This window comes from Copadichromis virginalis, linkage group LG4, assembly GCF_057382275.1.
Source record: "Copadichromis virginalis isolate Kocher_CV1m ecotype Utaka linkage group LG4, C_Virginalis_male_GT1.1, whole genome shotgun sequence".
NCBI lineage: Eukaryota > Metazoa > Chordata > Actinopteri > Cichliformes > Cichlidae > Copadichromis > Copadichromis virginalis.
In genome coordinates, this window is record NC_140621.1 from 34,892,296 (window position 1) to 34,913,412 (window position 21,117).

General features: G+C 43.7%; 2 protein-coding genes across 10 annotated transcripts; one reads left to right on the forward strand and one right to left on the reverse strand.

Moving 5' to 3' along the window:
• The first annotated feature begins 4,486 nt into the window (after positions 1-4,486).
• arl6ip1 (ARL6 interacting reticulophagy regulator 1) lies at positions 4,487-15,238 on the forward strand. Its single transcript, XM_085455110.1, has 6 exons — positions 4,487-4,656; positions 5,431-5,564; positions 7,262-7,381; positions 10,734-10,851; positions 11,860-11,944; positions 14,329-15,238. Exons 1-6 carry the CDS (start codon positions 4,621-4,623, stop codon positions 14,445-14,447), a joined length of 612 nt encoding a protein of 203 aa, XP_085311236.1. The 5' UTR covers positions 4,487-4,620; the 3' UTR covers positions 14,448-15,238.
• On the reverse strand, positions 14,602-21,066 carry LOC146712014 (uncharacterized). 9 transcript variants are annotated; one of them, XM_085455102.1, is made up of 8 exons: positions 21,002-21,066; positions 20,398-20,495; positions 20,179-20,309; positions 19,591-19,714; positions 17,499-17,718; positions 17,126-17,296; positions 16,420-16,618; positions 14,602-16,102 (listed from the first exon to the last, which is right to left on the reverse strand). In XM_085455102.1, exons 4-8 carry the CDS (start codon positions 19,617-19,619, stop codon positions 15,990-15,992), a joined length of 732 nt encoding a protein of 243 aa, XP_085311228.1. In that variant the 5' UTR covers positions 19,620-19,714; positions 20,179-20,309; positions 20,398-20,495; positions 21,002-21,066; the 3' UTR covers positions 14,602-15,989. The 9 variants fall into 9 exon arrangements, with proteins under 9 accessions (XP_085311228.1, XP_085311232.1, XP_085311231.1 ...); XM_085455106.1 differs by having other exon boundaries at positions 17,499-17,744; XM_085455105.1 differs by lacking the exon at positions 19,591-19,714 and having other exon boundaries at positions 17,499-17,744.
• Between the last annotated feature and the right edge of the window lie 51 nt (positions 21,067-21,117).

The following is a 21,117-nucleotide window of genomic DNA, read 5'->3' on the forward strand; positions in this document are numbered from 1 at the left end:
GGTGTACTGTTTTAAATGCTCTATCATTAAGTAACCTAATATTTTCATTTAAAAGTATGCTTTAACTCTCTTTAATTTTTATATCAGGTTGCACCCTATTAATTATTATTAAGTAAGTAAGTAAAATTTTATTTATATAGCAAAATATCACAAAGTGCTTCACAAGGTATAAAACAAAAACAGACAAAAGATAACAAAATGCAATTCTAAAAAGACGTGTTTTTAGTTGCTTTTTTAAAAGTCACCCCTGAGTCCGCAGATCCTAAGTTCTGAGGAAGAGAGTTCCACAGTGGCAAAAGCTGCGTCTCCCTTGGTTGTCAGCCTTGTGTGCTGAATAACAAGTAGGCCCTGATCACAAGATCTCAGGGACCTGCTAGGGACGTAGGGCTGTAAAAGTTCAGTGATGTAGGCTGGTGCTTGTCCTTTAAGAGCTTTAAATGTCAGAACCAGTATCTTAAAATGGACTCTGACTTCAACGGGGAGCCAGTGCAGCTGTATAAGCAACGGTGTTACATGAGAGTACTTACATGTTTTAGTCAGAAGCCTTGCTGCAGCACTTTGGACAATCTGCAGACGCTCCAGGGAGCTTTTGTTTAGACATGTAAACAGTGAATTACAGTAGTTCTGTTAGATTTGTATTGTTGATTGTCATTTATGCTTAGAAATATTTAACCATATATGCTTAGAGGTGTATAATCATTTGTAGGTTGAAAGAACGTCTCATCCTAGAAGGTCTGTAACAGCTCTGTGTAGCATGAAGGGGGAGTGCGTTCACTCCCTCTGCAGAGTGTTCCGGCATAGATTACACACCTCCTAGGAAAGGCCGTATCTTCTCTTGCTGATTTATGGTATAGCAAGCACACGTATATCTGTTTAAGTATAAGAGCCTTTTGTTCAGATGGACCGCTAGACTCCTGGCACCAGCTTTGGGGAGTCTTCACAGGGTCACATCTGGACCCCCCCCACACACACACACACACACACACACACACACACACACACACACACACACACACACACACACATACTATTCTTTGTTCACATGTATGCCTATGTAAGATGTCATATGTTAATGACCCTATGCATATTCATGTAACCACAATAAAAGGAGTGCTATGGGGAGCCTGGCTGAGAGTCTGACGGAGGCTAGGTGGTGGGACGACACTTGGCCCCAGCCAGATTTCCCTCATGCATGAGTAAACCAGCCTACTTGTGTCTTGCTTTGCAGTGTAATTATATTGTCTTCAACGTTCCAGCGGATAGGTACAAGCTACAAACCTATCAAGTTCAATCGTGATCAAATGAATGCATAAATAACAATCTCCAGTTCAGTATGAGATACTATGGGGCTCAGTTTAGAAATGTTTCTTAAATGATAGAAGCAGGACCGAACCAGAGATTTGACGTGGACATCCAGGGTAGGAGCAGAATCAAAGGTTACCCCGAGGTTCCTGATGGACGATTTCACAAATGTTGAAAGAGGACCAAGAGCATTCATTATGTCAGGTACGTGTCTGTCTGGAGCACATACAAGGACTTCAGTCCTTTCTTCATTAAGTTGGAGGAAGTTGTCAGCCATCCAACCTGTGATGGTTTCTAAGCACACATTTAGAATCTGCAGCTTAGAAACATCTTCAGGTTTAAAAGACACGTACAGCTGGATGTCGTCTGCGTAGCAGTGGTAGCAAATGTCCTCAAAGGGGCTCAAAATATGCTGGAGAGGAAGTAGATATATTAAAAACAATAAGGGCCCCAGCACAGAACCTTGTGGCACACCATAGGACAGGGACGTGGAAGATGACCTGTACTTAGAGACCGCCACAGAAAAGTATCGTTCATAGAGATACGAGGAGAACCACTCTAAGGCAGACCCAGATACAACAACCCAGTATTTCAGCCTTTCAAGCAAAATGTGATGGTCAGCGGTGTCAAAGGCTGAGGGCCAACATTAGGAGTACAGAACACTTTCCTGCGTCAGAATGTCACTGGAAACTCTAAGAAGGGCTGTCTCAGTAGAATGAGCTTTAAAGCTTATTTAAAGAATAATAAATCATTTTTGTATCTTGATTACATTTATGACTGTGAAAAAAAGATGTTTTCGAAAGGTTGTAATCAGCGGGCGTGGAAGCAAGGAGCGGCGCTGATTTTGAACTTTGGAGAAGGCTTGGTTTTGAAGGATTGGATTACGGATTTTGGCGGTTGGCATAAACTGGTGTGTGACTGGACTGGAATGGCAACTCAGGTAGAAGACGATGATGACATGGATTTAGGAGATTGGACACCGGTTAGTGGGAAAGGGGCGAGGAGAGGGAGAAGAGGTAGGGAGGATGAAAGTGTCATAGGAACTCAGGGCAGCAAACGAAGTTTGGAGGGGAATAGTTCGGATGATGGGAGTGTTATCCGGAAAAGGAGTGTCAGAGAAGAGTTTAAAATAATATTGAAATTTAGGCTGAAGGGGTGCAACTTAGCCCAATAGTTTTGTCAAGAGAGCTGAAAAAGAAGTTTGGAGAGGTAACGTTAGCCAAAGTACTTAGAGATGGGAATTTGTTGATAATCGTTAAGACGGAAGAAGAGAAAAATAAAGTGTTGCATACTGAGAGCATCTGCAGAAAGACAGCGAGAGAGAGAGAGAGGTGTTGGGGGAGTGTAAAGTGGTGCGAGGGGTAATCACGGGCATGCCAATAGAAGAAGATTTAGAAAAAATTAGACGTAAATGTTTCAGAGTGGTTTTAGACGAGGGAGGGGTGCAATGGATCCAGCGTTATGTTTAGAACATGAGATAAGGAAGGCACAAGTGAATAAGGAGAGTGTGCTGGCGGTCTTTTTTGATATAGAGAAAGCGTATGTGGAGGGAAGGTGTATTAATTAAAATGAGGGAAATGGGTATAAATGGTCGAATGTTCAGATGGATTAAGGATTTTTTGGAAGGCCGATGAATAATAGTAAGGATTGGGAGGAGTTATTCGGAGAGTTTGCCAATAGAAAATGGAACGCCACATGGAAGCATAGTTAGCCCGCTATTGTTTTCACTGCTGATTAATGATGTGTTTAAGAACATAGAGGGTGGGATGGGGTTTTCAGCTTTTGCAGACGATGGGGCGATGTGGGCACGAGGACGACGGTTAGAGTTTTTGGTGAAGAAAGTACAGAACAGTGGTCATATAAATGAGGGTTTAAATTCTCAGTTGATAAGACTAAGTTGATGGTTTTTACAAGAAAAAGAGGTGGGGTTGACGTCAGGGTCAGATTATATGGACGGGAACTGGAAAGGGTAAAACAATTTAAATTTTTGGGGGTTGTGGTTTGATGAAAGGGTGACATGGGCTGTACATATTCAGAAAATAATAGACAGGTGCAAGAAAGTGTTGAATGTCATGAGGTGCTTAGTGGGAACTGACTGTGGGGCTGATAGGAAATCTTTAAAAGCTTTATATACTGGGTTGATTGGGTCAGTATTGGATTATGGGTGTGTCGTATATAATTCTGCTGCCGGAACAAGTCTTTGTAAGTTGGATAGTATCCAATATCAGGCGTTAAGACTTTGCTCAGGTGCATTCAAAACAACATCTGCAGCAGCACTACAGGTAGAAATGGGGGAAATGCCATTACAACTAAGAAGAGAGCAACTGACATTGAATTACTGGGCAAATTTACAAGGACATGGTCAGGATCATCCGACAAAAACTGTTTTCCAACCATGCTGGGAAAAAGAGAAAACGCAATTGAACAGTGGGACAGAAAGCAGCTGAACTTAATCTGGACAAGATCAACATGTCAAACAGTACCGTTGCCTACAATACCACCATGGATGCTCCCTGATGCAGTAGTAGTTCCTCAAGAGCAAATACGACACAAAATGAAGGAAAGGTGGCAAAAGCAATGGGAGGAGGAGAGGAAAGGGCGATGGCTGTAAACATCCAAAGGAAAGTGGGGAAATGAGAAGTACTGGACAAAACAGGAGAGAGGAGACGATTATATCTCGACTGAGATTTGGACACACTGGCTTAAATAGCACATTATTTTTAATAGGTAAACACTGTGCAGGGGAGTGTGACTGCAGTAGGGAACAGGAAAAAAAGAACATGTTTTATTGCATTGTCAGAAGTATGAAATGGAAAGGAGACAACTGATCAAAAAGCTGGACGATATGAAAGTGAAGTTGGACTTGTTTGATTTATTTCGCATGAGCTCTATAAGTGAAAGTTATCAGGCTGTATTTTGGTTTTTAAGGCAGACCGATTTGTTCCGGAGAATTTGAATATTTTATTTTATTTTATTTTATTTTATTTTATTTTATTTTTTTAAATTGTCATTTCGGTCCACACTCCACACCACGTGGTGGCGGTAATGTACAATTTTGCTGTTTGCCAACCGCCAATAAACCCTATACAAAAGAAGAAGATGTTTTCGAAAGGCAAGGATTGATATTGGAACTCTATTACCCAGAGTTCCTCATGTGTGACGTAGGTTTTTCAGTTAAAAACATCCTGCCTCCTCGGCTCTACCGTTAGTGGCGCTGAAGCTAACGGGAGCGGAGGGTGCTGTCCTTCTGTTGGTCGTTTCTCCGAAAACTCATAAAAGAACTCCACATTAGAAAGTAGGCCGCTCAGTTTAGAGATAATGGCGGAAGGAGACAACAAAAGCGTGAACTTGATGGTAAGTATGAAGCATTTTTAAAACACAGTATGGCGAATTTAAGGGCTCGTGTTCGATGTAGGCGTGTTTGCAGCAGGAGAGTTAGCCTCGCACGTCGCTGCTAATCTGACGGCACTAACACTACTGTGGTGTTTAGAGATTCGTGTAAATAGTGTGAACTTTGCACATGGGGGCAGCTGAAAAGTCTAAGCTAAGCGATTTAACCCTGATCGCTTATCCGTCCGTCCGTGCTGACCGCAGCTAACCTTAGCTCGCTGACTAGTTAGCATGCTTATTTTAGCTTCAGCAGCGGGGACGCTTCCTTTTTGTGGAGGTGCTGCCTCGCCCTAACGCAGAAATTATTTTAAAGCTTTAAAACAAACTGAGATCGAGTCATCACACGCTCATTCGACGTGGTTTGACAGCCTGTGTTTGTCCCCGGTTATTTCTACGTGTAGTGCACTGTCACTGCGCCGTCTTATCACCAAAGATACACACCCTGTTTATCAATTTGCTTCTCAAATAGACTTCTAGGCCACAAAACACACAAACTGAGAGCCATATAAAGGAGTATCGTTACATTCAGGTGTTCTGTGTGTGAAACAGCAGGATAAACCCACATTATATGACTTTAAAGGTGCTAGTTGCTCTTCCAGAGGCAGCACAGTAATGTCACCTTTATACTAACTCCTGGAGAGACTGCCCTCCTGAGTACACAATCCCCTCAGATTACACTGATATCGCACAGTTTGATGGTCAGTTAGGTAATGTGTAAAGGTTTGTTTGTGTGTTCAGGCCCAGGAGACGGCCCAGCTGGAAGAGCAGCTGCAGTGCTGGCGTGAGGTGATCCTGGCTGGGGATCAGGTCCTGCGTTGGGAGAAGCCCTGGTTCCCCGGAGCGCTGATGGGCGCGACCACCGTGCTCTTCCTGTGAGTCTGCTTCAGAGTGGGCGCTACACAGCTGGCACCACACATTTCCTTCCTCTCAGCAGTGATAGCTATCTGTTACAGGAGAGCAGGGAGAGGCTGGCCATGTCTTATATTCAATTTTTATAGTTTACATCTGCCAGCGACTAAAAGCAGCCCGGTTTGATCTCAGATGGGCTGAGCAAAGTAAACCAAGGTGGAATTACTCAGATTTATTTCTTCCAGTGTAAAACTAACAGTACAAAGTGTTATGTCTTTGGTCAGGTATTTTTCTGATTTAATCAGCAGTCTGATGGTTGGTTGACCAAAGATTTGCATCACAGTATTTTAAGATTCTGGTGGATTCCCTGGATTAATTATTTTGTAGTACATTTTGTTTAAGTGTGTCTTTATGTAGGTTTACCTTCAGTCAGGAGTATAAATTATTCAAAAACTACTTTAAGTATTTGACATAGGGCTATAATCACATCATAACTGTAAGTCTTTTCTGGTTTTGGGTTGGTTGTAATGTCACTTTTTGTTATCCATTTGCACTTTTTCTTACAACTGTTGTGTGCAGGTGATTCTGTCTTCAGGTAAAATCTCCTCTCTTGGAGTATCTCTGCTCGTTTCCCATCCTTCAACTGTCTGTACTGCACAGAGGCCTTCCTGTCTGCTAACATACTGCTAGAATTGCGCAGCAGCTCTGGATGGTGTAATTTAGGATGTGTAACGTGTTAGTGGTGCACAGCAGCCATTTCTATCTTTGCCCTGTGGAACTGAGTTAGCTGTGGAGTCTTGTCTGCTTTTGTTAACTTAAATGAGTCGTATAATTACAACCACGAGTGAACAGGGTGCAGAGCTAATACAGGTCTGCTTTCAGTGTGCGGCTTCTGGTCAACACACACACACACACACACACACACACACACACACACACACACTGTCTCTTATTTAAACCACTAGAAAAACCATGGTAGACATTTGAACTGTTTCTTGTAGTGTTCAAGCTCAGACCGTGATGTTGTCAGAGGAGCACTACGATTACAAAACCGCTAACAAACAGATGTTTTTAGTTTTCAGATCGATGAACCAAAGAAATCCAAAACGACGATTTTGTCAGTCAAACTCGACAAGTCGCACTACTCTCTTACTCTCTTCCAGACACTTGTGCTCTCGGTTAGTAAAGCAGGCGTCACCACAGAAAGAACAGCAGTGTAACCTGTATCCTGCGGGGTGAAATGGAGGCTTTGGCAGGCTGATTCTTGAGGCCTGATTTATTACTAAATAAGATAATAATTAATTGCCTGTGACAAGTAATATAAGCCCACACTGATGTAAAACGAGTGTCCTAATTACAGTTTTCCAGCTGGTTGTCAGAACACTCAGCTTAATGTTAATCTTTTCCACATTGTTGAAACACAAAGCAAAACAATGCAGATTAGCTTCTGCTAAATGAGCTTCGGTTGGGCCGTTATTAGGTTATTCCTGAAATCTACTGAAGGTGAATCCAGACTGGAACACTGCTGCACTGTTTCTGATGCCTTCCTGCTTGTTTCACACACCCTCAGTGTTCATGTCTTTCAGCTGCAGGTGCTTTGTACGCTCCAGCGTTCATGAGCAGAGATCCCCAAATCGTAACAATCGTAACAAAATGAAGGCGTGATTTTAAACAATGAAATGTTCAAACCCGTTCTGCCTGTTTTGTGTTCATCCTCCAGGCTCATCTACTACTTGGACCCATCAGTGCTGACCGGCCTGTCCTGCACCGTCATGTTGCTCTGCCTGGCCGACTATCTGGTGCCCACCCTCGCCCCCCGAGTGTTTGGCTCCAATAAGTGGTGAGAGCTCTGTCATATTTGCTTCGCCCCTATGTAGACAGGTTTTCCTGTTTTGTCAGTCAGTTCTGAAGGCTTCCTACATCACTCTGGCTTCAGAGATGACCTCCAGCTTTGGTCTTTGACTAAACTGAGTTGTGAAAGAGGAGGATATATATTATCGCAACGTTCAACAGACTTCCACAGGAGGATGAAACTGGATGCTTATCAGGGTTTCAGGATCGTTCCAACTCAGCCTTAACTATGAGCGAAGCAGCTTCATATGACTTTGTTTCTGTGTCTTTGATTCTTGTTTTTTCTGCAAATCAGAAGTGATGAAGCAACAGAGAGGGTGATCTCAGATGGTGTAATGAGAACAGCTGTGTGAGTGAGCACAACACATGTCATGGTCTAACTGGACGATAACCAGTTAAACAGTCCACTGAGGAGGAAGATAATAAATTCTGAGGCAACATGAAGCTGAAGGGGAAAGGTGAGCGGAGAAAAGGAAGACGTATGGTTTAAAAAAACAAAAACAGGAGGGGGGGTTCCCTCCAGCTGTGCCGGTTTAAAGCAGTGGTGGTCTGGCCTGCTTTAGAAGCCAGAAACAGTTCATGCCTCACACGGGTTTTGTTTTTATTTACTGCTATTTAGGGCTGGGCCATATCATACCGTTCATGGTAATACCGCTACAATGTTAGCCAACGATAAGAAAATGAAATATGGCGATAGAAAGTGGGTAAAACGCGCATGCGCTGTGCCTTTGTTTTCATACGCACATGGCGAACGAGAAGAGCGAAAGCGGATTGTTGAATGAAACAGATGAACCTGAACTGGTTTGTAAAAATGCTGCAGCTTCACTGGTGTGGAACTGGTTTAGCTTTCTTCCGTCAGACACACAACAAAGCACTATTTTTGGTAGCGCATGCTAGCGGGCCGTCGTTATTACCGTGTTGTTTGGAAAATACGGCGCACTTAAAATCAATACTTTGATTTTTCTGAAAGTCGACAGAGCCCCTTATAATCCCGTGTGCCTTATGTATGAACTCTGGTTGTGTTTACTGACCTCGAAACGATTTTATGTGCACGGCGCTCGAACATCTGTCAGATGTTTCAGTACGACTTTGCTAAGCTACGAAGCCGCACCGCTTGATGGATTGTCGGAGCGTTACGGCTGTCGTAGGCGGAGCCTCGCGGAGTGATACGTACTGTGCTTCAACATAATGTTACCGTATTGTGTGTGTGTGTGTATCACCTCGTTAAGTTTTGTGGATGTTATACATGGTTATGCTGAGGATGTGTCGGCCAGTTTCCACTGGAAATGCCTTTTGGTTAAACTGTCAGCGAGGAGTTTTCATTTGCACTTTAAATATTTATATAACTTTAATGCACATAAAAAAACAGCTGATTGTGTAAGTGAAAATGCATTGACTTGTTGTTTTTTGTTTTGTTTTTTTTGCACAAATAAAGTTGTGGAGTTGTAAAGTATTTTGTCTGGTGTCAGTTATATCGTTATTGCAAATTTTCAAATGTATATCCTGATAAATATTTTTGGTCACGTCGCCCTGCTCTACTGCTATTTACATCAAAATGGGTCCAAGCTGAATTTTGGACCGTCCTAGTATGTTTTCGGAGGATGGTCATCAGTAAGTCCACGCGACCTGCCCAACAAAACGTGCATGTGTAGGGAAACCGATGGTTTTGAAAGCCTCTACAGAACTGACTGTGTAAAATTGCCCCGCCTTCATAATGAGGGCGGCTCACCTGGAGAGTTAGTTGGTTAAGACGAGTTGTAAAGCCTGTTGGCTGAGCTGCACCTGGAGTCCTCTCATCCTCTTTGTTTGTTAGTAAAACATAACAAACTAGATTATTAGAGACCTGCAGCCAAAGGGGCGTTTCATTTTCAGTTCGAGGTAAATGGCAGACTGTCCCACGGCTTCACGAAGCTTCGGCAGTAGCCAGTACTCGGCGAGCAGCCCGTTGATTCAGCTGTTTGTGTTGGATGGTGACAACCAGACACCCAGGACAGGATAGGATAACAGCCTTCAGCTGGCACGGTGTGCTGCACGTCATCCTCCAGCTGATATAAAAGCTTGCATCAGCAGAGCGTGACCTGCACTGCTTCACACTCAACACAGCCTCTGGGTGATGATGTACAGTTTTTGAGATTTTCGCTTGTTTTTAATCTACCGCTGGGGGCTTGGTTTATGTAGGGAGATTAAAAAGCCTGTTTACATTTTCGGTTACAGCCTCGGGATGATGAGCTATTTGTCTGCAGAGCCTGACCAATGTCCTTTGATCTCACTGAGACGGCAGAAAGCTGGCGTATCTGTGCGAGTCTGTAACACGAAGCTGGTCACGGTCCCTGTTTGGCTCCCCGACAACAAGGACTGAAATAGGGAGTGATGGCGAAGCAGAAAATAGAGGCCACACTTCCCAGCTGTCCCCTCTTGTCCTTCACTGTTTGATCTCTTTAGCCTTCACAGCAGTGCAGCGTGCGATGTGGTGTTCCAGTTTATTGGCTGTGAGGCAAATTATGGTCGGAGATTGTTGTTGGGTGATTCCCAAACAGTGAAACTTCCACCTGTCAGTGATTTTGCTTGTTTGTCTTACTGAACTCCAGAATGTGAGAAAGTTTGGAACTGAACTTCAAGCAGAGCTGGTTTGTGCTGCGAGCAGCCCGGGAGAGTTTACTCTGTACCTGTAGTGATGTTGATGGGCAGCACCTCTCCTGTGTGTCCTTTATGTTTTGTCAGGTACACGTTTTTATAAATGGAGGATTCTATTCTCCTGCCTCTTATCCAGCTGGTAGCTTGTGTTCAATAGACCCAGTTCTTCCCCTGATCAGGTTCTTGGTTCTGGTTCTGCTTAAGCTCAGAGCAGCACAAGTTGCAGTCAGCTGGGCCGCAACTCAGTGCTGTTACCTGGTGACAGGAGGAGGTTAGGTGGACCTCCTCCTGTTGTAGGTTGGATTTTCTAAAGCAGAAAGTGAGGAAGTTTAAATATGCTGAGAAGCTGATATTGAAGTTTTTTGCCCCGTGATCTGAAATATTTGTGCCTGCTGCAGCTGATCATCTGTGAGTCAGCTGATCATTTCAGCTCTAATGGAGCTTAGACATTTATTAGGTCACATTAAAAACGTTAATGCAACAACACTGTTTTTTTTTTTTTTTTTCTCACTCTCATTGGTTTAAATAGAGCTAAGTGTTGCAGGCGGCTGTGTGTGACTCACTGGCTTCCTCTTGATGGTGAGATTAGGAAATGTTGGTGAAAACCTTTCTTCAGGCCTGAGCTTTAACTCAGCAGAAACTCTGCAGCCAGGACCGTTGAGTGAGTTTTCTCATTGTCTGTAACACCTTGAACTCTGCTCCTGCAGGACCACCGAGCAGCAGCAGCGTTTCCACGAGATCTGTGGGAACCTGGTGAAGACTGAGCGCCGCATCGTGGGCTGGTGGAAGCGCCTCTGCACCCTCAAGGAGGAAAAACCCAAAATGGTACGCTCAGAGCTTTCACTTTGATCCCAACCCCTCCAAATCCAGCATTTTTAAGACATAAATTCCCAATCCTGCATCTGATGTTGCAACTAAACACCTCACTATAATAGTTGTAAGTGTAATCAGCTGCCTCTTGCTGGTCTCAGCCATGCTGTGTGTTTGTAGTTGGAAGCTTTTGACTGTGTTGCAGTCGGTGAAGAAGAGGCACAAAACTTTCCACAATGTTCCCAGGCTCCAAAATGAATCACATTTGCACAAAGTTCTGATAAGCTGATCTTTGTAGGCTAGCTTAGCGTGCACAGTGAAGGGGCTGTATCTGATTGGCTGCTGAAGGCAAGCGTTTAGTCCCAAAAACAGTCTGTGACCTTTGCTTTTCAGTATTTATTTATTTATTGTCATTGTCAGAGAACAATGAAATTGCATTTGGGGCTTCCGTACAACCCGTAAATAAAATAATGAAGAAAATAATAAATACCCCTTAAAACCCAAGTGTAAATATTTAACCCAGTGTGACTCCAGTGCAATAAGACAACCCTTAGCAACAACATGAGAACATGACAAGTAAGTTCAGTGCTATTAAGAAGTTGGATATGGTTATTGTCCGTGAGAGGGGGGCAGAGAGTTCAGGAGCCTCACAGCCTGTGGATACAGGCTGTTGGCCAGTCTGGATGTTCTGGCCTGTATAGACCTGTACCTATTTGGTCTGAGCAGAGTTAAAGTCTAACTTGCCCTGAGCTACAGGGAACCTGAATGAATCAAATAAGCTGCAGTAAATGGAAGTTTTATTACAACAGGGAGCTCTCTCTGTGCTCCAGATAAAAATATCAGCTGATCTGACTTTGCTGCTCCACTTAGCAGACCTCAAACTGGGTCACGGGCAGCCAGAACAGAGTTTTTCACAGCCTGTGTGACTCGTTCTCATTCAGTGGCCATTCTGACTCTTCCTTCTGAATGATGACTTGCTAATGAAATTGAGCTGAATGTAACCTGACCTCCTGATCTCCACAGTACTTTGCCTCAGTGATCAGCAGCCTGCTGGCTGTGGCCTGGATCGGACAGCAGGTGCACAACCTGTTCCTGACGTACCTGATCGGTGAGTATACTTTCACTTGACTACAAAAAGACTGTTTTGTTTATCGCCACTGTTATCAGCCATGTTTCACTCATATCTTTGTGGGTTTCCTTCCTGCACTCTCCCCTGCTGGCTGCTGTCCAATCACACGCTCCTTCATGTCTCAAATTGTTGAGCTGTAAAGTCACTTTTAATAATACTATTAGGCAAACATCTGGTGAGCGGTTCAGACCCGGTGTGACTACCAAAGGTAAAGCACTCGTACCTCGTGTGCCGTCAGGTTTGGGCTTTGTATCAGTAATCGGGTCTCACTGTAAACACGCTTCAATACCACTCTGACATTAAAACGACACAAGTCTTACTGTAATGCCAGATTTTATTTTAAATGTGCTCTTCACAGTTTGTTGTTGTGCATTAGATGTTTTTGCACAAACTCCACATCAGGTCAAAAACAAACTCCGATGTGGCTTCAGGGGTTTGTGATAGAGACGATGTAGGAGAGCAAGCTGAGGGTGAGCCGTGTTCCCGGCTTCCAGGTGAAACTCCCGCGCTCAGCTGCAGACCTGTTTGGATGATGCCAGCAACCTTTAAAGAAGGTGTTACACTCTTCTCCTTTTAGAGAGAGAGAAACAAGAGCTTGCTGCTCATCCCACACTGCCCGTTTCTTTATTTTTCTGTCCTGGGCTGATTTTCTTTCTTTTTTTCAGTTCTTCTGTGGGGGGGGGGACCCGGACAGTTAATACTGGGAGACTTGTTCACCTCTTGGTTTGGCTTCCTCTGCTCTGTCGCTCCAGAACACAATGATTTATGTCCTTAAACCTCTGTGTAATCCTTCACACACAGGCTGAAGTGGACATAGTCTTTGACATTTTGCTGAAGGCGTGCCTGCAGACCCCGCCCAGCTTCATTCTGTTTTAAGACATTTCGGTTTTAATGAAAGGCTCGCAGAGTGTCGGGATTAAAATGAGAAATCTTAAATGCTCGTCTCTGCTCTCGGGTCCTTCTTTAAAACTGCTTTCGCTGAATGTGGAAGTTGAGCCTTTCGTGCATTTTCTGCGGACAGAAACTCGTACGTGACTGAAGAGGAAGAGGCACTCGTGTTCATCAGCAGTTTTAAATGCTTCTGTGTTCAAGTTAATTTAATGGCCGATGGTGCTTTAGACTGATATTTATCTTTGATATTTGGCAGGTTTTTGCATGTTTGAAGCTCTGCATGTGGCTCTGAGTGGATCAGGGGTATTCATTATTAATGGGGCTGATTGTGGAAGTCTTTACAGAAACGTGCAGTAAAACTTGAAACCATGTCTCACCGCTGCAGAGGGCGAACACGTCTTAAAGCTGCCGGGGGGGGTTAGATCAGCAGGTCTGGCGAGCTGTGAGTGGGCTAATCCCCACTTACATAAGCTGAGACATGTCGAGTGTTCCTCTGACAGAAACAGAGCAGAAAGGCAATCAGAGATCATGTGACTGTGGGTTTTAATCTGGTTGCTCTTCAGGCTCGTCTGGTTAAGCAGCTGCTTTCATGTGAAGACTTCATCTGCCAGCATCGGGTGGAGTACAAGCAGCGGCTCCTCACCGTCTTTCTTAAATCAGTGGCTAATGTTCCTCGGGCTGTGCGGTGTCAGTGAGTCACTGCTCAGAGAGCTGAGTGAAAGCTGTGAACAAGTCACTGATTGTTCTGACATGAACACGGGGAGTGATGCCAAGTGAGCCGTGAAAACCAACGCAGGTTTTCAGCCGATGCTGGCTTTGAAGGGAAACGCTGATCTGACAGAGTGAAAGTATTTTTCATATCGGTCAGTCTTGCAGGATGCAGCAGAACCTGAAACCATCGACACGCCGTCACTTTATCCCTGCTGTGATTGGTGGTTGGAAAGCTCGATGCAGCCACGCTGAAGTCGTCCATCGGTCTGTCCATTCAAAGCGATCCTGGTGGATTGAAACCGGACGCGTGTGCCGCCTGATCATCCCGGATAATCCTCTCTGGTCATTAGACTGAGCGCGTGCAAAATTAACCGTTTCATTAATTTGACCTCGCAACCATGAGGTGTTCTTTCTCTACTCGATGCCCCCTGGTGGCAGTTTAAGAGCATTTTCTTTTCTTTCTTTTTTTTTTTAATCTGTTAGTATAAATTATGTTTCAAAATAAGAGCCTGCAGGTGTTTCACTATGAGATTATTGGCAAGTAAGAAAATTAAAACTAAAGCCACTTTCACCTTTGACCTTCAAACAGTTTTGTGACAGTCAGGTTTGGATGATTTCATTTTTCTCACAGGAGCAAACTGTGGTTTCAGACACACACAGGCAGCGTGTCAAAGTTCATCACGTGCTGTCTGTAAACGTTTCAGCGCTCAAAGCGTCCGATTTAAAATCTTTGCACACTTTTTTTGTTCTTCTCGTTGCAGTGAGCTTCCTGCTGCTGCTGCCCGGCCTGAACCAGCACGGCATCATCACGAAGTACGCCGGCATGGCCAAGAGGGAGATCAACAAACTGATGAAGCAGAAGGAGAAGAAGAACGAGTAGATGAGCGTTCGCTGTGAAGAGGGGAATCTCTGCAAGACGAGAAAACGCAACAAGACGATGGGAAAGTGGAGGAAAGTGAAGAAAAAGGAGCAGGGGAGTTTAAAAAGTCCTCCTGCTGCCCGGGTCTCTGCACTTTGTTTTGATTTTCACACAGTTTCATTTCTCACACACACATTTAAACCTCATCACACACAAGGTTTTATTTTGCTTTTGAATTAACCTGCCATGCATGCTGCCACCAAATGAAGGTGATCACACGTGGAAATGTCCCAGTCAAACATCATCCTTCTGTTTCTTAGATCAGCTGTGCTTCGCTTGGAGGCGTCGATGCTTTCAAAGCCGTTCCCTCTACTTAGACTACTGAGCAGTTTGTGTAGCATTGCTGCCTCATTTTAACCTCTCAGACAGCAATGATTTTTTTTTTGGGGGGGGGGGGATTAACAGCAGGTCTTTTTACGTTTTTGTGCTTCTTCTGCTTCACTTGTGTTTGAATTTAGTGCTGAAAACAAAACTGGATTTGAAGCGGAGCTGAAACTGTTGGTAGAGACAGGCCTACTGCTGTACCGCTGCTAGCTGGACTCTGTTAGTGCTGGGATAAAACCCCACAGTGCGTCGGTGACGTGGGGCGTCTCTGTAAATAGGCCCCACCCTTTCTTCTCTGTCCCCGTCTGTCCTTTTCTTGTTATTTATGTGTTCGTTTCTCCTCAGTCTTCTTATTTCTGGTATTTCAACTCATTTCATTATTTGTGTTTATTGGAGATCTTTACACACGAATAAAGTGATTTAAATGAGGTTGTTTCTTGGTCTTCATGTGTGTGAGCCCTGCCCTCCTTCCAGACCTGCACTGTCCTGACCGTTGGCAGCACACCTGCGCCGTGTATTCTCTCAGGACCAAACACCTCACAGCTCCACAGTGATCCGACCCACTGATCATTGGCACGTTATTGGACCACAGTGGGAGTACAGGATTGAATATTTCTCTCAGATTTGAAGCTTTTATTGTTGGTTAAACTGGGGGCTTTCATTAGTGGCTTAGGACCCTAGAATTTTGGGTCCAGTAGTGATATTTGGATGAGAGGGTGATGGCATTAGCTGATAACTTGGCAATCACCACACACTGTATGCTTGTATCACACAGACCTGCTGATTAGTAACAGCCAGAATTTCACCAATATTTCTTGCCGTGTCTGTTAGTACCTCACAGCAGCCATATCATTGGTCAGATGATGCTATAAAAATGCTAGCAGCTACAGCCACCTGTGTCTCACCTGTCCGGCTGTAAACGTGTTTATTTATGCTGTAAAGCTGGCGGTCGACTCCCTGCTGGAGCCTCTCGTGGGCTTTGGATTTTAGTATTTCTGTGTTTTCCTGCCCATCTGAGCCCCTTCAGTTAAAGTTCACTTATTGTTTCTGTTCACTGAGTCCTGGAGGAGAAATGCTGTTCCTGCATCATATAGGAATGCTCTGAGAAGCATCTGCAGACCACAGAGTCCTGACAGGGTTTGCACATTTAATGGAGGTTTGCTGTGGCGTTACTTTCTATCAGTAGAGTCTGAACGCAGTACAGTCCGTCTCCCAGCGTCTGGTCGCCCACAGCTGCTGATCTCTGGACCGTCTGCTGGACTTCCCCGGCTCAAACACCTGCGTCGGTTCACCTGCAGACAGGGAACAAATGTCCAAACAGCAAAGCTAACTAAAAATCAGTTTATTCCTCTGTGGAATACTTTGAAAGTGTATGCACAGTTATTACTGGTAGTTTTTATTATGTTGCACACAGCAGAGATTAATTATCCTGATATTCTGTTTTTGCTGCATTTTTCTGTACAAAGCAGGATTGCTAAAACAGTTTGCATTGCCTGTTAAGAAACGATACGATTTTTATGGCATTACTGTGGCTGAGCGTGCCGCTCAAAGACGGCGCTGCGCGGTCCGTTATTACTGTGACCACAAGGACACAAGCTGTGAGCGTTACCTGTCAGGATGTCGTGTCGGTGCCGCTGTGTCTGTCTGCCGCTGGCCTGCAGTGACGAGCCGTCGAACTCCGGGGTCGGGTGCTCCGTCCTGTAGGTGCTCTGGCACTCGGGTGGATGATGCTGATGCTGACTGATGAGCTCTCTGATGGCGCGGCTGCTGTTATACCGAGTCCAGTTTTCCAACTTTGGGTCGACTCTCTGGAGAGAAGCAGAAGCTGGTTCTGTCCTTAATATATAGTCATAATATTTCATGACAGGCAGTAGCTTTACTTTAATTCATGTATAAGTTATTTTAAAATTTAGATAAGTCTAAAATAAAAAGTTGAAATTAAAGAAAAGTCTCCCAAACATAATTTTAATTATAACTGAGGGAAGATTTGGCATTAACTGATTTCTTCCCCTAATAAAATATGCTTCTAATGCAGGGTCCAGGCAGATCATCACCACCAGGATGGTCATGTGACAACTTACTGAGATAAAAGCTGGGATGAAAAAACTGTGACTACAGAAAGACAACAGATCGAAACAACTCTGACCTCTTAACTGCATCAACACAAAGAAATAAAGCATGTTAATATTTCCTCATTCATGCAGGCACAAAAGAAGAGTTATAGAAATATGATGGAAGTAAAAATGTAAGTAGATAAGACTTAAAATACTCCAGAGTCTGTCTTTAACCATCTGAAAGATGGTTTTCCGCCTCACCGGAGTCACGTGCTGGGGCGCGTACACCTCTTTGCTGTGTGACTGCAGCACACTCTGCGGCGGCATGCTGTTGTCATGGAGATCCAGCTGGCTGCGGTGCTGGGAGGGGAAGCTGGGGTCTCTGAGGCGGAAGACGAGAGGACGTCCATCGGCCGACCTGCCGGAATAACTCTGACCAGGAGAAGAGGAGAGGGAAGGGCTAGAATCGTACCCGAGAGCTGGATTTGTAGGACGTTTAAACGTATACATTACTGACATGTAAAATAAAACCATTAGAACCTGTATTCTATTTTTAGTGAAAACATAAAATCTAAGATGGTAGAGACTGTGGATGCGTGATGATCCACACGAACAGCGACTGCACTGAGGAGACCTGGGTGTGGGTGGTGGTGTAGCAGGGCGGCGTGTCGCCCAGGCTCAGGGTGCTCTGATGCATGGGTCTCGGTCTAAAGCACTGAGGTTGATGTTGGCAGCGAGGACCACAGCGGGCTGAAGCCGGGCTGAAGCCGTCCATCGTCTCGTCCTGTGCCTCGGTCACAGTGCAGTCAGACCTCTGCAGCTCTGTCAGGCTCAGGTGTAACTGCAGCTTTTCACTGTGTTTGTACAGAAATCAAAGGACCTGCTTCTTTGAGCATGAACAACACTTCACTGTTAACACTTAAAATGTCATTCATCTACATTTAGAATAACAAAAGATAAACATAATCTTACAGGTACAAACCAATCGTCTAATCACAATCGCAACAATTCACACACCCTGCCACTCTGTTAGGTACACCTGTTCAACTGCTCAGTGACAAATGTCAGTCAAACACATGGCATCAGCTTGTGTGTGTGTGAGAATGCTGTTTTTCTTTTAAGTGCACACTTAACCACCTTTTTATTAAAAAGTCAAACTTAACAGCAGGGCCGTGCAGAGAGGTTTAAAGGGGCGGGTGCTCAAAGTTAAAAAGGGGCACATTGAACCAGGCTGAATAACAACACACATTCATCAAGAATCTAATATGGGAAGGGCAGGGCTGTGTTGATCTGAGACTGTAGACAGTAAAAAGTCCACAGGAGAGATGGTAGCTGATTAAACAAGTGTCATGAGATAATAACAAAATGCAAAGATTGGTGACAGCGCTTGGAACCATAAGGACACAAAAAACTGTGAGAAATAATTTAGGCTCTGCCTGTGAATCACTCTTTGCTTCTCTTCTTCCTTCCATCCCATCATTTCATATATCACTCTCCACTTGCTGTCTATCTGAGAACAAGGCACAACTTGCTATTGCAATAAACTATAATCTAATTATCCACACCTAACAACTCCAGCACTTAATCTATAATAAAATGATGACAGAAAAATGTTATAGCCCTGCCTTTAGTAGCCTCACACAGCTCTGCTGTTTCCTCCTCATGTCCTTACCAGCCATGTCTGGACAATGTTATATCATGAGTAATAATTTAAAAAAATCTATATACATAAAACACACACATGCACACACACACAGTGACACTTTAGACCTTCTTCAGAATACTGTATATACTATGGGCATCATGGTGCTGATCCAGAATCCTTACATTATTATTCATTACTAGAGCTACAATAATAAAGCAATGAGGAGGGGGAAGTAATAAATATGAAATAATGTATTTATGATGATTCCATTTGTTTCACTATCCACTCTGTGCAGGACAAAGCTTATTACATGTTTAAACAGATACAATCATTTTACTGCTGTAAAATCCAACTTTTGTCTTATTTAAAATATAAATCTAATATAATCTGCTTCTTAATGTATGTTCTTTAAAATACAGCTTGTGTTTTTTAATATATTATAATTATAATAATTATTATGTGGACATGCATATTAGATCGTTTTTTAGTGAAATATAATCCCTCCAGAAAGGCAGGAAACTTACTTTAAAACGAAATATGTTCTAAATACTTTAAAACTAAATATGTTCCCTAAAACGGTGACAGAGCTACAGACCCATGACAGCCTTACACAGGTAGCCAGCAGCTGTGACCAGCACTACTTGTGCAGTTAATAAAAGGACAGGTAATGTTTGTCGCGCTGTTGCACACACAGCACGCTCGTTTGTTTCAGTTCGTCAGTCCAACGTGTACGTAATAAGCTAATACTCCTGGGTGCTATACACTACAGTGCACGCTGTACACCTACTTACTGGTTGTGTCGCATCAGTCTGTGTCTCTGAGTTAACTTGTGTTTCTCCTGCAGCTCCGGACCGCTAAAAATGCGCGTGCTCTTTGTGAGCTCGTTCCCGGCTCGTAACCAGCGCGTTCTGCCGTCAAGGGCGATCATTGGTTAAATGTGATCATGTGACTGATGCAAGCCAGATCCTTTTATTTAGCAAAACTGTGATTAATAGTTAAATATTATTGTTGAGGGGCACAGACAGGACTCTGCACGCACACACACATAAAAAATAATAATAATTTTTTTTTAAAAAGTTACCTCAACAAAAGGGCACTTTGGGCACCCATCAGGAAAGGGGCGGGTGCTCAAGCCCCTCTAGCCCCCCCCTCTGCACGTGCCTGCTTAACAGGCCCAAAAAGACAGAAAGATGCTTCATCCAGAACTAGGAAACAAAAGGTAAAATATCCAAAAGTAAAACAGTAAAAACTGGAAACAATAAAAGACTTAGGGAGAGGGAACAGTGAAAACAGACAGGAAAGAAGGGAGGAATATACGAGGAAACGATAACGAATAAACCAACCGTAGACCTGAAACACATCTCTGGAAAGATCACACAGTAAAAACAGGAAGCAAAGATGGCGTCACAAGAACTAAGAAACAAGAATCGAAAACTAGGAAACACCAGTGACTCAAGTCCAAGTTCCCAGACCGCTGAAAGGGACACGACCATGGCAACCCCCGCAGACAAACTGCCTGTTTCTTCCTGTTGACAGTGAACATGTAGTAAAATCACAGATGTGGTGACCTCAGCACAGTCACCACACAGGACGCTCTCATATACAGAAAGCTGACAGAGATGTGTTCGATCATTACAGCAGGAATCACGCCTGCTCTGTAGCGACTTACCTGTGATAATGAAGCTTGTTTCTGTGGAAACATGTTGCCACGGTGATGAAAACAGACGGGTTTACTTTGACATTTTCTCTCAGGAAAGTGATCCTGCTTTATCATGTGCAGACCTGCCTTTTACTCCTGGACTGTTAGATGGAAAATAAAAAAATTAATTTACTGTATCTTCAGAATAAAACATTTCTGATGAAACTGAATGCATTTATTTGCTCTCACAGGTCTCCCGCTATCCAAATGAAGGCACTTGTTCCTTTGTCCATGCATGTTCAATGCAGTGATGGCCACTTTTATGGATTCTCCTTCAGCAGTGAGATCTAAAGGACAGAGAAACACCCCCTGAAATGTGACCAGGTTTTCTCTGGAATAATCTGCCCTCACACATAAAATCCAGTGTTTACAAATTTAAATCAGCTCTAAATTATATGGAATCTATCTTATCTTATCAAGTCCACAGTGTGTGTTTTCTGACTGGACTGACACCTAAATAGATTCCCAATTTATGGCTTTTAACCCCCAGAAAGATTTTGATCTCTGACCTTCAGGACAAGACCCCATGGTGGATTGGTGGAAATGACTTATAGAGCATTTTAGAATTATGTTTGCTACTCAAACTAGGTTTGTCATAACTATTATTTCCATCACCATAAATGCACTCACTTTCCTTCTGAAGAAAAAACGAAAAGAAATGATTAAAAATGATTTTTACTGTTGTTGTTATTAAAATGATACTGTATTACTATCATTACTATTAATCTACTACTATTTTGTGTTATAAGAAGTCACATCTCATCACATCTTGTGATGATGGACCATTTTTCACCTGACATAAAACTAAACATCATCGATACTGCTGCGCTCCCCCTGGCGGGCGGCGGAGGAACAGCAGCTGAAGACGGCGGCGCTAGTGGGTCGAGCTTCGTGTCGATTCGTCCTCTT